General features: G+C 42.8%; 1 protein-coding gene across 1 annotated transcript in view; it reads right to left on the bottom strand.

Moving 5' to 3' along the window:
* Positions 1-18,296, bottom strand: part of LOC139407098 (mannosyl-oligosaccharide 1,2-alpha-mannosidase IA-like) — a 165,796-nt gene that overhangs the window by 121,325 nt on the left and 26,175 nt on the right. The window contains exon 2 of the mRNA XM_071150494.1: positions 1,514-1,610. Coding sequence (XP_071006595.1) covers positions 1,514-1,610 — 97 coding nt within the window. The remainder of the gene's footprint in view (positions 1-1,513; positions 1,611-18,296) is intronic.

The following is an 18,296-nucleotide window of genomic DNA, read 5'->3' as shown; positions in this document are numbered from 1 at the left end:
ACGATACAATGCACCTTTTGTCTGAGCCTCCCAGCCCGACTGTGGTAGAACAGACCCGGTGGTGCTCCAGGTACCCTCTCCTCTCCCCGGCCCGGCACCACAGGATTATTGACTAATACACTGAACAAAAATATAAACGCAAAGTGTTGGTCCCAACAAAAAGCTAATTTCTTTCCAAAATTGTGTACACAAATTTGTTTACATCCCTGTGAGGTTGCATTTCTCCTTTGCCAAGATAATCCATCCACCTGACAGGTGTGGCATATCAAGAAGCAGATTGAACAGCATGATCGTTACACAGGTGCACCTTGTGCTGGGAACAATAAAGGGCCACTCTAAAATGTGACATTATGTCACACAACATAATGCTACAGATGTCAAGTTGAGGGAGCACGCAACTGGCATGATGACTGCAGGAATGTCCACCGGAGCTGTTGCCAGATTATTGAATGTTAATTTCTTATTATACTCTGATGAAGACAGCTTGTCTGCTTGTCTGCTTGTTGGTTATTAAAATATTGCATCTGAGCTCCTAGAGTGTGCTGCTCTGCTTTAATTTTTCAAGTGCTCTACTCCACTTGCCTGCGCCTCGCCTAAACAGGTGTGCGTTTCTTTCGACTTCCACGTTAATTTCTCTACCATAAATCACCTCCAATGACGTTTTAGAGAATTTGGCAGTATGTCCAACCGGCCTAACAAACGCAGACCATATGTATTGGGTTGTGTGGGCGAGAAGTTTGCTGACGTCAACGTTGTGAACAGAGTGCGCCATGGTGGTGGTGGGATTACTCTATGGCCAGGTATAAGATAGAGTCAACAAACACAATTGCATTTTATTGATGGCAATTTGAATGCACAGAGATACCGTGACGAGATCCTGTGGCCCATTGTCGTGCCATTCATCCACCACATCACCTCATGTTTCAGAATGATAATGCACGGCCCCATGTTTCCAGGGATCTGTACACAATTCCTGGGAGCTGAAAATGTCCCAGTTCTTTCATGGCCTGCATACTCAGACATGCCACCCATTGAGCACATTTGGGATGCTCTGGATCGACATGTATGACAGTGTGTTCCAGTTCCTGCCAATATCCAGCAACATCACAGCCATTGAAGAGGTGTGGCACAACATTCCACAGGCCACAATCAACAAACAGCCTGATCAACTCTGTGTCACGCAACATGAGGCAAATGGTGGTCAAACCAGATACTGACTGGTTTTCTGATTCACGGCCCTACTTTATTTTTATTTTAAATAATTGGTGACCAACAGATGCATATCTGTACTCCCAGTCATGTGAAATCCATAGATCAGGGCCTAATTTATTTACTTCAATTGACTGATTTCCTTATGACCTGTAATTCAGTAAAATCTTTGAAATTTTTGCATGTTGCGTTTATATTTTTGGTCAATATAGCTTTGACTGATTGCCAATTTGGTCCTAATCTGTGGGGCAAGCCTGATGGCAGCGGGGGGCGGGAATGAACAGGAATGGGGACAGATACTCACCAAACAGATTGCTGGAGTGGCCTTGCATGGAGACAGGCCTCAGCTCATTGGATCCCCAGGCATATCGCTTGTAACTGTCCCAGGCAAACTTCATCATCTGTGGGCAAAGGGAGAGGAAGGGGAGGGGGGACAAGGGGGAAATTAGGTTTAGTCTTAGCAGATCTATGAAGCGTGATTCACTTCCTTTGGGTGTTTTGGTCATTATGGGCAGGTTTCCAATTAAGTATTTGTTTTGTTAAATAAGGGTGTATTTGTGACATGGAGCAGACTTCAGGCTATTTTATGTTGGACAATCCTGTTGTCACCTCAGATATTAACTGTGCAGGGAAGTCTGTCAATCATTTAATAGACCTTGACATTACACAAGAAAAAGTCTCAGTTTGACGTATTCAGTGACTCTGGTTTGTGATACTTAACCACTGAGAGACATCTATACTCTACATCACATGCTGAATTTCTAAGCTACATGCATCACAAGGTTGTTCTTAAATCAGTGTCTTCTGACCGTATCTATTTTTGGTCCCAAAGACTATAATTTACACCTAATCCTCCTTAAAAATCAATGGAATCATAGCTATAAAAAAAAACCTACATGGCGATTACAGCATAAAGCCGTTTGCTCCCTCTCCCTGATGAAGCGATCCAGATGGTGGCAGATAAAAACTGTTCAAAACGAGGACAGCTTTTCAACGTTTACACATTTTAATGAAAAGGTATATTACTCACTTAAAACTGCAATCTATAAAGTTTACTTTGTTGAGTGCCAGTGAGATTATGTTACCCATTTAATATTGCAACACCACTGCTTTCGGCCATAATACAGTCCAACTGAGTTTGCATATGGGAAAATAACAGGCCATAAATGATCAATTGGAAGGTAATGGGTTGTCTGGTCACACTAACAATGCACCCCAACACAGTGCTAGTGTCGAATACTCTCTCTGCACTGTCACATCTCAGTTCTCTTCTGCAGGGTAGCGATTACCAGTGTGTCCTCCAGTGTTTGTTGTTGGGAGGATTAGGCTGTAAAGGAGAAGAGAGAGAAATATGCTGCCATTCTCTAAAGTTGATACAGAGGCAGATTGAAGCTGAAATCCCCCTCGAGCAAAAGATTTGAAGACCAGACAGAGATTAAAATTATGTTTTCCTCAAGACTCTCAGCTTGTCAGATCCACATATGGAAATAGGGTCCACAATTCAATGCTGGCTATTGAAGATCACTAGCAAAACAATCAAAGTGGATGAGGGTAGTCAATGGACAGAAACAATAATGGTCCCTCTTAAGCAGAGAGATTAGGCCTACTCCTTTGTTTACAGATCAGTATTTTCTGGAGCGTTTTCTGAGATCGACACGTCTTTCTCTGATACTTAAGCGGAGAAAAACACAACGGCAAGGTGTTTATTAATGATGTGTGCCCTTCCTGCAATGTGAAAACCAGAGCAACCGCTGTGTTCTCTCTTGGTAACCACCATTTCAAATGATGAGATGATGTTGCTAATGCACAAATGATTGGAGCACAAATGTGGAAAGATTGGAATTAAATTGAGTGTTAAAAAGTCTGCTGCCTGTGACAGAGAGCAGAGATGGATTAGAAGGATTAGGCGGCCAGCCTACAGCGACAGAATGGGGGGGGGGGGCATTTTCCCGAGCTAAACTGACCTAGACGCACCCCCAACATATAAAACTTCACAACATTCTGCCCAAAAAGAATTACAATTTCTCTCACCCAGTGGAATATAAGATATTTCGGTGAGCGCTGATGCCGCCCCTTGATAAGCAGTGCCCACTTTTTCAAAAGCAGGGGCGCAAAATATTTTGCTTATGCATGCCGAGTGCCCCTCGCCAAGGTGTTGTTGGAGAGACACACCGCTGTGGCGCTCCACTGACATTCTGTTAAAAAAAATACATCAATCATGTTGCCTATGGTAGAAAGAGTATATGGCCATTTCTGTAACCTACAGGCTGGAGTAGAGATCACATTTATGACAAAGTCATGAGAAGATACATTTTAAATCATGCACGTTTCTCAGATCAAATAGCCTGACCTCAGTGGTTTCATGTTTGAATGTGTACATTTTTAAAAAGATGATCATAGCGAAAAAAATTCTATAAATTCTATACTTCTGCATTTCCCGCTGTGTAAACACATTGATTCTCATTTCAAATAGGCTCGGGATAACTCCTGATAAAGTTAGGTAGCTGATATTCAGAGCTTAAATAGACAAAATGATTAGTCACAGGAATGGGGCCTAATAAAGCCAATGCAACTGCCTGTTTTACAAACGGTAGGCTTACCACAGGCTTACCACATGGATGGGCATGGATGCGGGTCGACACTGTAGGCTACACCCCAGTAAGCACAGACCAACAACGTTCTTTTGGCCGGTACGGACCAGCCTCCATTTCAACATCCACAGACTGGACGTCTATGTTTAGTTCAGATTTGGTCTGGTCCGGTCCCGATTTCAACATCCACAGACTGGACGTCTATGTTTAGTTCAGATTTGGTCTGGTCCGGTCCCGATTTCAACGTCCACAGACACTCGGTTCGGACCGATATTTGTTTAGTTCAGATTTGGTCTGGTCCGGTCCCGATTTCAACGTCCACAGACACTCGGTTCGGACCGATATTTGGCCCAAACATAGGCGTCTATATTTGGTTCAGATTTGGTTCGGACCGGCCTTGACGTGGCCCAAATATTTGTCCGGACCAAATCTTAACCAAATCATAGACATCAGTTTCAAATGTTTGGACAGCACAGTACAGCAAAGTATAGTTCAGTACACCAGTATAGCATAGTAGAGTATAGTGCAATACAATGTAATGTACCCTACTTAACTCTAATGTAATCTATTCAATACGTCTTTTCAACTTTCATTCAGAACCGAAAATAAACCAGATTTCAACATCCGGAAAATAAGTATTTTAAATGTCTGGAAAATACATATTTTCATATTTCATTCAGAACCTAAAATGAACCCAACTTAAACTTCTGGAAAAATACATATTTTAGACATTTTGCTTACTGGGAGTATTCTAGTTTCACGGGGGTATAGGACGGTGGCAATTGTTTTTTGTCTTGTCTAGGGCAGCAGAACAGCCAGGACCGGGCCTGCCCTTCACAGTCACAAATGTTTAGCCTAAGTGAGAGAGGGTGTTTTGATCAGTCCATCATGGAAAGCCCACTACGAAGGCTTAAAAGGGAATTTCACCCTGGCTCTGTCATGGCAGATAGTCATTACTATATTAAACAACATTACGTTTTTATCATCAACATCACAATTATCCAAATCACAAGCTAGAACTAGCACATTTTAATTTGGTAGAGTCGGGAAGTTTCGACTCCCTGTGTAATCTGCTCATGGTGAACCACAAAGTCCGACATTCATAGCGAATGCTGATACCGCCCGCTAGGTAGAGGGGGAGTTCCCACAAACATGAATAATGGCTTTTTTTTGTTTTACTTTGAACAGCCAACACAGTAATCTCAAAAGTTCTCTAGGCAATATTTTTTTGAAAAAGGTTGTTTTTCACCGTTTGTCATCATGCCCGTGTGGTGTTCTCTGTACCTGGCTGTGCTAATTACAAACAAGCGTGAAAATGTGTCATCTTTCACCATTCTAGCTACCAGAGAATAGTTCTATCTTTGACTGACCTTAGCTAACGTAAGTTAGCTAATGGTACCAAATAAAAAGCATTTCACCCTTGTCTGGAAAACACTCGTTAAAAATAGAATTGTCGATATAGATAACTTACTCTGTGTTGGTAGCCATGATGAATGTGTATACATAGTCTATGGTTGTTTAGTTGGTTTTCAGCCAGTCTCAGCTGGCTAGCAATCTTACTGCCAATTTAGTGATGCTAGTTAACCAACAGCAAACTGACAATATTGAAATGTCCATGTTAGGTATGCTTAGCTAGCCAGTCTAATAGAGATCAATACAATTAGTGGTTAAATTGTGTATTGTGGTGTATTTTGTTGTAGGTGGTACACAATCTGATTCCACCAACATGTGCTTCCAATCCCTAGCTAGTGAAGATAAATTGGCCAAAATATTTACAAGCTGACGGCAAAGATAGCTCAATTTGTATGAATTGGGCAGTGTTTGTGTTATCTGGTTACAGGTCATTAGAGGTAGCTTGATGACCACAGAGTACCTTCCAGACCATGTAATCAATTTAGTCTACCTCTTTCTCTTTTAGTAAAACTCTGGTTATCTGGAGTCATTCCAGTGTCCTGCTGAAAAATACCCCAAAGCGGGGGCATTTTGAATACACAAGCATGAGGGAGCGGACACACCTTGCGGTTATGGAGAACAACAAGGGACACTGAAAGGTATAAAGCAAGACTACAACAGTAATGACACAAAGACATTCATGACACAAGCACCTCATTATTCTCCCTGCAGATTCTCAAAACACAATACAAAATTCCCCTGCAAAAGGCTACTATTGACAAGAATAATCTGTCAAAGTCAATGAGCTGGGGGAGGTTTACAGACAGTACTTTGAGATGAGGAAGGTTTTTTTTGTTGTGCATGGTTGTGCTTTGACAGTAAATGTATTGCATGAGAGCGATTGATGTGCCAATTCCCCTCAATCTCCCATACACAACAATTCAAACTGTGTAAGAACTGCATTCCTAAGACTTTTCACACCTTCTTTAGCCACCTATTTGGTCTTTTGACAAATCAGATCAGTTCTGAAAAATATCTGATTAAGACTAATTAGTGAAGGGAAAAAAAACTGAATTGGCCTGCCTGTGTAAACACAGCTAATAATTAGAAATCAGGGGTGCTAGATTATGGTCGGAATGAAAACCTACAGGACGGTAGCTCTCCAGGAACATGGTTGGAAAGCCTTGATGTAGGGCTTATGGATTCACAGAATATATTTATATAAGCTGTACAGGGCTTTTTATCATCAAACAGATGCTAGACATTCAGATATACGAAGAATGTTAGTTTTATCAAAATGTTTCAGAATCTAAAATACAGGCGAGTGTACACTATTTAATGCTAAAAAAAGAGAACTGTGTTTTCAAAAACAATGTTTTATGGTAAAAGTAACATGTCATTTTTTTGTATGAACTGTGTATTACAGTTCAGCGTGTCCAAGTGTTTCTCAGGTGTAGAGACACACAAGTGCAGAGAATTGTAGTTACAGATTCTTACATCAGATAATGTTCATTTCTGCCCGACACCTTGTCTATTTCAAGTCTTATCTCATTGATGGAGACAGGTGGGTGTCCACCCCAAATTGCTGCCATGATGACAGAGACCTGTCTCGATCAATGAGTGAGAAGACTTGAAATAAACACGATTGGCTGTGCACATATTGTTGGATTACTTTATGTAGCAAAAAAAGTATTTATTTTCTAAATTCAAACCCCCTGCAACTGGACATGGACATGTTATTAGAGTCCTGTTTATCCCCAATCGAGGACGAAGACAGCATCGCTAAAGTTGGTTGAAAAATCTGTGCTACACCAAACAGTACAGGTCTATCCTATAACTCCTAAAAAAGGATACCAAAAATGTTTGGTTAAATCACATTATCTGGTGAAACAATCCGTAGTTTAGAGAGCTGGTGATCAGCAGATGATAGGAGAGGTGGTCAAGATGAAATTGCCATTACAAAGAAACATACCGTAGAGGTTCAGTAAATAATTGTAAAGCTGTGGGAGGAGTGTTGTCATGATCAAACTGCCATTCAGCTCCTCATAAATCATCTGCTTGAACTCCAGCATAAAATCTTATCCTTCGAGAGGGATACAGTTCACAGGATACAGTTCTGCTACTGTATGTTAGCCAGCAAATACACTAAAGTTCGCTAGCTAAGTGGTTTGCAGGACAAATAACTTACTTAGCTAGGCACCGTATTTGTCATCTGCCCTCTTGGTGCTGGCTTCAGCTGTAGTGGAGCTTTTAACGTTAGCTAAATCCAACTCTGTTTCAAATCCTTTTTGCTATATTCCGGTTGAATTATGTATGGTTGAATCTCACCATGTAGCTAATAGATGCTCCATTGTCGAATTCATGTGGATGAGAGGAATCACTTGAAGCCATTGCGTCTGGTCAGTTCTTTCAGTTTTACCCAAATGATTGTTCTAAGTGTCCGCCTCCTTTCAAATTAAAAACCAGCCTTAGGAGAGGGAGCGGGGCCAGAGCACAAAGCCCTGCCCCAACACAAGTTGTAGTATTTCAGAGACTGGAAAAAATGTGTCTGCTTGTATATTTACTAATGAATCTGCCGAAAGGAACATTGCTGAAAGATGTCCAACAGCTCTATCGAACAAGGACATCCATATCTACACCCACAAAAAAAACGTATAGTGCAATCACTATAACAGAGCCTTTGCAAAATGTCACAAAGCAGTCCTACATGTATTTTTACATCTTGCCCCCCCAATCAATACACCCAATGACGGCTTCTGGTGTATCATTCAGTGCGCGAAGCCCTGACCTGCCTTCCTCCTGGGCAATTGTGTGTGAAACATATCTCACTGTCCTAGCAATGACATGATGAAAACAAGCCCAGAATCCCCCAGGGTGAAATTCCCCTTTAGCATTGTGGGAGAAACTTCCAGAAGGGCTCCTAATGGTGTTAATGAAAGGCACCTCTCACTCTGATTTCTCTGATAATGAAATGAAAACAGCTCCACTCAGTCCGAGGCCTAAACAAACAGTCCCTTCTCGTCTCTCTGTCTGAGGGCCCCCCTGTAGAGAATGCTGGTGGGAAGTCATTTGCAACACAGCATGGACTCCCCATACCAGCCAGCATTCTCCTCCAGAAATTAGATGAGTTTATCGACTCCCACACAGAGAGCGGGAGAGAGACAGACAGATCTCGATTTAACGAGTCTATGTTATTTACCCCAAAACCCTGGGCCCCACCCCCTCGCAGCCTCCCAGCGCCCACACCTTACTCTGGTCCTGCTGAGAGGGTGCCAAATACAAGCCAGTGGTTCTGTTGGTCAGTTTAGCTAGTAACTAGGCGACTTGGAACCAAAACCATTTGCCAGAACTGAATTAGAAGTTGTGGGGAGATGGGAGGCATTGAACACGGGCCACATTGATACTCATTCAGTAGTGCTAAATTTTGTTTGCAATAAAATAAAAAAAACAGCAGGCTGTTCTGGCGGACAATTCCCAGATGGGAAATGCTTTTGTTCAATGTAGGTTACCGGTCTCCATCCAGACGGCTTAATATTCAGTCCTCTGCACCTCGGTACAAAGCCTGGTCTTCCCACAGTGTGGTCCTAACGGAGGCACAAGGACAGGCACAGCCAAGAGCGAGTCCTGCTCCTGCTTAGATGGAGCGCCAGCCTCTCTGATTTACAAGGCAGTAATTGCTTTTCCAGTCAGGGTTTAATGTGAGCGTTTGAGTCAAAAATGTAATCTCGTCATTCGTGGCTCTCTCACTCTCTGCATGCGGTCTGTCGGCGGGAGGATCAGCAGCAGGAGCTCTCCCATTGTTTAATCGACGGTATTGTGTAGTCCAAAGACGTCACAGCAACAGCGGAATGAGTTGACAGCGGGTGCTCTGGGGGGGGGGAACATGTTACTTTCTGCCATGAGAAACAAACAAGACTGAGTTCTCAGTGCAGCAGAGCCGAGAGCATGCTGGGATATCACTACAGCTCTCCTATGTGGCATTTATGTGGTGCCCTGTGATGCAGAGCGGTGTACCATTGTTGTCAGGTAACACACACCTATGCTCAAAAGACAGGGCTCTTGGACGGCTGTGTTTGGTCTGACAGAGCAGAGACACTCTTCGACCTGCTGAGCCGGGCTAGGCCTCGGCAGGAGAGTCCGTCAGAGGGGACCTAAAGGTGGAGCAGGCCATAGTGGGCTCTGCTGTCTGTTAAGAGGATTAACCTCCCTCAGTGCATTGTTCTTCTAAGGGCTCACACACGCCAATAGCATTTGTTGGCCGACAGTACAGCTGAAATAATTTGTGAACCGAGTGCACACTGATTTTACATGTAGAATCACGTGAAAAAAAAGAATCAGACATCTACAGCGGGGAGGCCCCTAAAACACAGAGCACTGAACTAATCCGCAGACAAACGCTAGATTCCCATTCAGTGTGGCGCGTGCACGCCTTTAAAAAAGGTTAGGGCGGGGGCAGAGCAGATCAGGAACAGATGTCTATTAATTCATAAACCAGCCCCAAGGGAGTGATTTATTTTCTATAGGCCTACAGTATGTGGGTTGGTTGGAGGGTCATGTGAGGACAAAACAGGGTTTGGGGGAAGAGTAAAACCAAAGTCAGTGAATCACGAGTCATAAGTGACTATTCAAAACGGCAAAGGAATAAAAAGGCCTAATCATTAAAAACTATTCCCTCCCCCATGTCAGTTTCCATCCCCTGCTAACCTGTCCTCCATGTTGCGCTCATCTTTCCTTCTTTTCTCTTTGCTGAGCAGCCCAGGAAATTCAGCTAGTTTGGGGACCTGGGAACAAATCATCTGTTTGCCAAATTTCCATTTCCCTTATCCCCTGCTGTCAGTCCATCCTCCCCCCTCATCCCACATTGATGACTGAGCTGTGTGTGAAGGAGGGCAGAACTAGGATTTGGAGGAGCTCTGTGCCATGGAGGTTTCTGAAGGAGAGGAGAGCCAGACTGGGAGACGGAGACAGACAGTGCCGGCAGCAGGCACAGAACCCATGGCTCAGGACAAGCAGCTGTCCAGGACAGAGAGCCCAACTACAGGAAATGTCAACAGACACCACGTCCATGCCAACTCCCGTTTACGGTCAAGCAAACTGCCTCCGCTTTTTACACTCACTTTAGTGTCTTTCCTCTTATCTGCTCTCCCTCTCTGTCCTTCATCGCTCGACTATTGCGGTTGTTCTCTCTTCTCTTTCGCTCTCTCTCCCCCTCCATCTCTTTCTTGCAACAGACCTAAACATACCCATCCTTAACCCTGGAGGAGAGGAGTTGGAGAAGATCCTCTTAGCTGGCTGAGGCTTATCTGAACGCCCGGCTATTGGAGGTGACAGTGTCGGGACACATTTACGCTCTGGCAAAGGATTAGGCCTAAGCAATCACTTGCACTGTCTTTTTGATTGAGCTAACGCTCTCATATAAAGTCAGCTGTTGTACAGAACGTCTTGGTGTGTATGTGTGGGCCCATCCAGTCAAATCAATAGGGAGTTAAGGGCCTTGTTAACATTCATGAAAATCAGGTGAGCTGAAGACACTCATATCCCCAAATCTGGCAGCAAATTATTTCTTCCAGACTTTTGTCTCCTTGGACGGGAAGAAATTGCCAGAGAAAACTGACACCAAGAGCCATACTTTCTTCTGAATGTCAAAATACAGATCTTTGTTTCTTTGACTACTTGAATACAATATTCCAGAGAGTGCTGGTGACCTCCGGTATAGTTAATGGGAGCACGGCACAATGAACCGCACACTTGCTTTAGAGCACTGGACGTGTATCCTTTCATCATAAGTGCATTTGATGAAATCACCGCCATTCATTATGCAAATGCAGCCGAGCATAGAAATCTAATCAAATCAATCATCGGCACTCTGTGAATGTGCCTGGCTATTTTCTCTGGACGATCAGGCTAGTGACACTTTTAAAGCGAGGAAAGTCTCGCCATGGTTTCATGACAGACCTGCACATCTGGAGCTTACCCTACAATCTCTTCTCTAGTGTCTCATGCACATTCAGTGCCTCTGCCCGACACGGTTTGCCAGTTCCCACAAGGAGCCTCATACGAGGTAGTTCACCCAGCATCACTAATTCATAATATTCCCACCATCACCTGACAACTTCACAGGGAGTCATGGTGTATCTGGCCCACAACTGCAGAGTTTATTATGTTAAAAGCTACTGGGCATTGTGTCGTCATAGAGAACATCATAACCTACTCCTGATTAAATCCATTCATCTGTACACCTTGCACAGGTAGATAAACACCTTTAAAATTAAAATGACACATTTCCAACAATGCCCTTATCCTCCGTAATAGTACTAAGTGAGCGAATAGCAGTCACAAAGACAGATATCTTGGCCGCAACATTGTGCTGCTGAATGAGCACAAGAAGCAACACGGTCTCATCGTCAGCTATACTCTTCACTGCAGTTAAAGCCAGTCCGAAGGAGCGCAAGTCTTCAGCAACAAACAACATCTGTGTCATTGTTTCACTCTGGGGTCTAGTAAACTGGGCTGCAGCCTCTTGTCAGGATTATCATGTATACAGCCTTCTAGAGAGTCTTCACCAGACTGGAAGGCAGTAAGCTCTTCATGGCATTCTTCAACATGCCCAAGCTGTTCCCAGCACGGCACTACTTCTGCTGCTTCCCTCCTGGCTCCACACACACAGAGACCAGCCACTTGATTGGTTTACCTTATTTAGAGTAGGGACATTCACTAGTTTGTGTGTGTGCTACATTTATCCCCTGCACAAACATGTTTATCCCTATTCTTCCACCATGACACCCATTCAAGCACACACTGATTCAAGGCTGTTTAGGAACAACAGATGCGAGATAATTAAAGGGGACAATGTAATTGTGGAAGAATGAATGAAACACAGAACAGAACAGAAAGCGCGTGTCCGTGTGCAATGTCTGAGACTCCCAGGAGAGACCAGTAGGTACTGCAGGAGAGCCTCAGAGAGCCTCTTAGATGAAGCATGGTGTCTCAATGGAGATGGATTCACACCAAAGTGGAGGGCCAGAACGGTCCAGGTATCCTTATGATGTAATTATACCTGCTATTCCCCTTTATTGCATTCCTGTTTCAGGCTGTGTCTGTTCCCTATTTGTTCTACATCCATTATCTCTCTGCCACCTCTTTAAAGCCCCGCCAAACACTACTGACCCACAGCAAGACAGCAGCCCGCTCTGAAGGAATAAGCAGGTCAAATAACAACACCCATTGTAGAACACTAGAAACAAGAAATACACATCACATAAATATGCCCCACACCCGCTTATTGCCCTGCAGAGTAGCATAAACTCTCCCCACTGGCCACTGGAGACGAACGAACGAGAGAGAGGCGGAGGGAGTGTACACAACATATTACAGTGATCCTTCATGCAGCGCCTGTCACACTGGTATGGGCAGCGACTCCCTTATGCACCTGCATCTACATGCAAATAAGACAGAGGAATAGTGTTGGTGGGAAAGCAAAGCACAGCTCAGAAGACATACTGTACCCTCCATACCATCCATCATGCGCTACAGACAACTCAGCCCTGCAGTGATGAAGTTATGCTATAGGGATGTGCTGACAACAAAGCACTCCTAATAGGTACCCAAACTCGCTCAAGTTTTAGCCCAACAGAAATTTGTGAGACTATTGCCTGAAAATTGTGTGCCAGACTGTTGACTTACATGTAAACTAGATTTGACTAGATAATCATCATCTGTGACTCGTTTCAGGAAACTAGGCGTATGTCGCAAGTCACAACTTCATAGAAGAGAAATTTGAACATGTATTTTTTCTTTTTTATTAATATGTGTTTTTTGGCAGAAATGCCTTCTGGAACATTCATATGCCTTAATAACAAACTTGTATGCCAAATGTAAATATGAATAAAGTTTTTAAAATTACAAGCCTAGTTGGTTTAGCCACAGAAGAAGACAGGAACCTTCCCTCTAGCCATGATTGGCTGAGATAATGACTGGACATGCCAAGAGATGAGTTTCGGATTGGTCTGCCGTGTAGCATCTTCTGTTTATAAAATGAGCTGCTCATTATGTATAGATAATGCTTTCTACTGGAGTTTTCAAAATATATAACGTTAGCCATGGAGAACTGCAAATGTGTTACTACTGCTCTCAACCAGTGACTTGACACAACGGGCCAAGCAAGCTGTACAAGCAAAATAGAAACACAGGACGTCTTATTTAACCTCTCTTGGGTAGGGGGCAGTATTTTCACGTTCGGATGAAAAGCGTGCCCAAAGTAAAATGCCTGTTACTCAGGCCCAGAAGCTAGGTAGATTTGGATAGAAAACTCTAAAGTTTCTAAAACTGTTAAAATTATGTCTGTGAGTATAATAGAACTAATATGGCAAGCGAAACCCTGAGGACAAACCATCCCCAAAAAAAACATTTGCAGCCTACCACTGTTTTCAATGGGTGTTACTTTTATAATAAGGCAAAATCCTCCCAGATTGCAGTTCCTAGGGCTTCCACTAGATGTCAACAGTCTTTAGAAAGTTTCATGCTGGTTTTTGGAAAAATGAGCCAGAAATTGTCGTTTTTAAGGTGGCTCCCATTTTGCCTGTAGTGTTTCCAAGCGTGTGGAAGAGAGCGCGTTCTTTGGTATTTTTCTCTGGTAAAGACAATAACGATTCTCCGTCTTAAATGTTATCGTTTATTTACGTATTAGGGTACCTAACGTTTCATTATAAACGTTGTTTGACAACGTTACTAATAAACTTTGTTTGGAAAAGTTTATTTTTAAAGTTTGGGATTAATTTTGTATGCATTTTGATGGAGGGAAATTGGGTGGATTATTGACTGAAGCGTGCCAGCTAAATTGAGTTTATGGATATAAAGAATGATATTACTAAACAAAAGGACCATTTGTGATGTATCTGGGACCTTTTGGAGTGCCAACAGAAGAAGATCAAAGGTAAGGCATTTATTATATCGCTATTTCTGACTTTCGTGGCGCACCTGCCTGGTTGAAATATGTTTTTAATGCTTTTGTATGCAGGAATCTGTCCTCAGATAATTGCATGGTATGCTTCCGCCGTAAAGCCTTTTTGAAATCTGACACAGCGGCTGGATTAACAAGAAGTTAAGCTTTATTTTGGTGTATTACATTTGTGATTTTATGAAAGTTAAATATTTATAATTCTGTAGTTTGAATTTTGCGCCCTGCAATTTCACCGGATGTTGGCCAGGTGGGACGCGCTCTCTTCCGCCCCACCTGCCCATAAGAAGTTAATGAAAGGGGTTGCAGTCTGCTGTGAATCGTTCATCCATGTATACGGGTAAGAGTCTAGCTAGTTTCAGCCAGTTTCAGATATTATAAGTTTCTAATTTTGTCAGAAACTTGTTTTCATTGCAAGTTATAGCTTACTGTTAGCTAGTTAGCTGATGTTAGGTGGCTGGCTCGCTAGTAAACATTACGTGTATGATCTGTGTAGTAATATTACCTCAGAAAGCCATTTGCATTGCCAGATATAGCCTAATGTTAGCTAGCTAACCATGCACAAGCTCCACCACAATCTGGACCTTCACTGCCTGATCACAGGCCACACCAAGCCCCCCCCCCCCCCCCCCCCCCCCCCCCCCCCCCGGCCTAATCAAGCAGTGCTTCTGAAAGACCAGAGTAAACACTTTGTCTGAGATTGCTGGTGTTGTGAAACACAGCACTGTGACAGGAGTCAACATCCTAAAGCTGGTTGGACTAGAGGATGGTACGGTGCTGGTGGAAAGCTATGGCTGGCAACACCCGACTCCCTACTTCAGGCCGCTGCCACAGATCAAGCAGTTCCAGCACTTCAGGGGAATATCATTTTCATTGCATTGTATGAGGTTATTCTTCTTATCTAAACTTGGGAGGTGAATTGATGTTGTGCAAGGTTGTAATGTCTTAAATTGTTTTGTTATTTCCTGTTTTACAGCTTCAATGCTCTGGAGCCTGGTGTTGTTGTCGCCAAGGAGCGTTCAGACTCAGTCGGGACCAGGTTTCAGCTGCTGCACAACGCTGACATCCTTCCTCCCATAGATGGTCTGCCTGTACAAGAACCACTGGACAGAGCTAGACAAACATATATATTTGAGGAGATCGGGGAGTTTTGTGACGAAGAGGCTATGGACATCACATGCCCTGCACCAAAGTCAAGGACAGAAAAGAAACAGGCTCTCAGAATATAGATTCCCTTGTTCATTCTTGGTTCGAACGGACCAGTTTATCACTGGGGGCGAGTTCCCAGTTATCAGCACTATCTGCAGTGCCTCTAGTCACATGACTCTCTCCTAACACACGCCATACATTGCTGCTACTTTTTTTGTTTTGTATCCTGCTGCTCAGATACTTTACCCCTGATTGTATGCATACAACTTCCTCATCTATGACTGATATTGTTATTGATATTGTTCTTGTACATACTGTGTATTATTTTGTTCTTTCTCTACTGGCATTGACACTTTTTGATATTGCTACTATGCAAGTAACCATTTGGCTGTACCGTTTACACCTTCTGCAGAGACCCATCCACTTAGCAAGATGTGGCTGGGGGTTACAGCATTTATTTCACATGACCCATCAATTTAGACAAGTGGCTGGTAAGCGTTTAAAAATGATCTGGACACTTTGTTTACCTGGAATTTTTCCTTATTGTAAGCTACTACTTTTACAATGTTTATTCTTAATCTTTACTACACTACTCACTGTTTAGCACATGACCTCACATGTGAATCTTTAAAGAGATGGGTGGGGCTAAGGCTTCAGAGGGTGTGAACAATGCTGAATGGGTGTAGACCAAAGGAGAGCTCTCCAGTGGGTGTACCAAAATATTCCAGGGCCATTTTCTCAAAAGTGGGGTTACAAGTTTATCAACTATCAAAGCAGAATTACTTGATGTGTATGATATACCCGTTTGTAGCTCTGTGTCTCTGCTTTTATCCAATGTTAAAAAAAAACTATTTATAATTTTGCTACATAAGACCGAATCAAGGTGGTCAGTCACATTTGACTACATTGTAAGCAAATCATTATTAGAATTAGGCAATGTAGCCCTATGGGAATATTTAAGATGAATAAAGTTCATATACAGTTTAGAGTGATTAACACAATGTTTAGCATATATATATTTTCTGTAATACACATGATTTCCAGTGTTCCTTTTGTGGTACTAGGGTTGATGATCACTAGACTTGATGCAGTATGTTGGATTCAATTAGAGCTGGGCCAATAAACCACAAGTCATTCAAATCGACACCGACCTACATATCACAGGCATTTTGCTGATATCGTTCATTACGATAAGTAGCCTATGGAGAAATGTGAAATAACAGGGTTTGTTAGGATGGGTGATTGTTAATGCGACAATTGATGGATACAACTATAAAAATAAAAAAAGTAACAGTAGTGGTGCAGCCTCCCGAGTGTCGCAGTGGTCTAAGACACTGCATCGCAGTGCTAGCTGTAACACTAGAGATTCTGGGTTCGAGTCCAGGCTCTGTCGCAGCCGGCCGTAACCGGGAGACCCTTGGGGCGGCGCACATTTGGCCCAGCATCGTCCGGGTTAGCGGAAGGTTTGGCCGGCAGGGACGTCCTTGTCCCATCGCGAACTAGTGACTCCTGTGGTGGGCCGGGTGCAGCGCACACTGACACGGTCACCGGGTGAAACGGTGTTTCCTTCGACACATTGGTGCGGCTGGCTTCCGGGTTAAGCGGGCATTGTGTCAAGAAACAGTGCGGCATGGTTGGGTTGTGTTTCGGAGGACGCACGGCTCTCGACCTTCGCCTCTCCCAAGTCCGTACGGGAGTTGCAGCGATGGAACAAGACTAACTACCAATTGGATACCACGAAATTGGGAAGAAAATAATTTGTAATTTATTTTTAAACAGTGGTGCACATTAATGTTATTTATCGCATCAATTCAGGCAATTTATCACGATATGGATTTTTGTTCAAATCGCCCAGCTCTACATTGACCTCATATCTGGTGATAGTGATTGGTAAACACGGACTATTATATTCTGTGAAACACTGCACTTCTATAGAAGCTGACAGTCACTGCCTTATGTTTTGACTTCCTATAAGCCTATTGGGCTGATGTTCAGAGTTCAGTTGCCTACTGATTAAAATAAGGGCCTTCTCAGAAAAAGCCAGTTAGACATTTTCTCTTCTTCTGTGCTGGAGGTGTCTCCCTATTGCAACTTGTATTAAAACCCTTTCGATATTTTATTGACTATCTGCGACTGCACTTCGCTTTTGTTCTCCTGGAAATTCCTAATACAGGCTATATCTGTTCATTTGCATGCAAGTTGTAGCCTACCTAGCTACATTAACAGTGCACTGCAAAACGAGTCCGAAATAGCAGGAAAACAAAATGTTGATAATAAACCCCTTTAAAACTGTTAAGTCTACCCCCTCCTTTTTCGAACATTCTGTTAAAAATCGTGCAACTTTTCAGCGTCCTGCTACTCATGCCAGGAATATAGTATATGCATATGATTAGTATGTGTAGATAGAAAACACTCTGAAGTTTCTAAAACTGGTTAAATCACGGCTGTGACTATAACAGATTGTGTGTTTCATTGAAAAGCGCAAGAAAAACTGCTCTCTGAAAGCTAAAAATTATTTCCATGCGTCACTTTCATGGGTTGTTAAAAGGGCACAAAATGTATTATCGACCTGCATGCAATTCCTACAGATTCCACACGATGTCGCCATTGTCGTCATTTTCAATTGAGTTTTTTCTTGGTAAATCCAACTAACTGAATTCCGTTTCTTCCGGTCTCCACCAGGATGTTTTGGAGCTATTGAATATACATCGCCCTGTAATAATTTTGATAGATTATAAACGTTTACTAATACCTAAAGTTGGATTACAAAAGTATTTCGAAGTGTTTTGTGAAAGTTTATCGTCAACTTTTTTAATTTAAAAAAATTACGCAGCGTTTAAAAACAATGTTTTTTTCTGAATGACACAGCTTCCATAGAAAGCTATTTTGGGTATATATGGACCGATTTAAACGAAAAAAAGACCCAATAGTGATGTTTATGGGGCATATAGGAGTGCCAAGAAAGAAGCTCGTCAAAGGTAATGAATGTTTTATATTTT

This window comes from Oncorhynchus clarkii, chromosome 4 (assembly GCF_045791955.1).
Source record: "Oncorhynchus clarkii lewisi isolate Uvic-CL-2024 chromosome 4, UVic_Ocla_1.0, whole genome shotgun sequence".
Lineage (NCBI taxonomy): Eukaryota > Metazoa > Chordata > Actinopteri > Salmoniformes > Salmonidae > Oncorhynchus > Oncorhynchus clarkii.
Note: the sequence above shows the minus strand (reverse complement) of the source record. Positions and strands in the feature narration are given on the sequence as shown.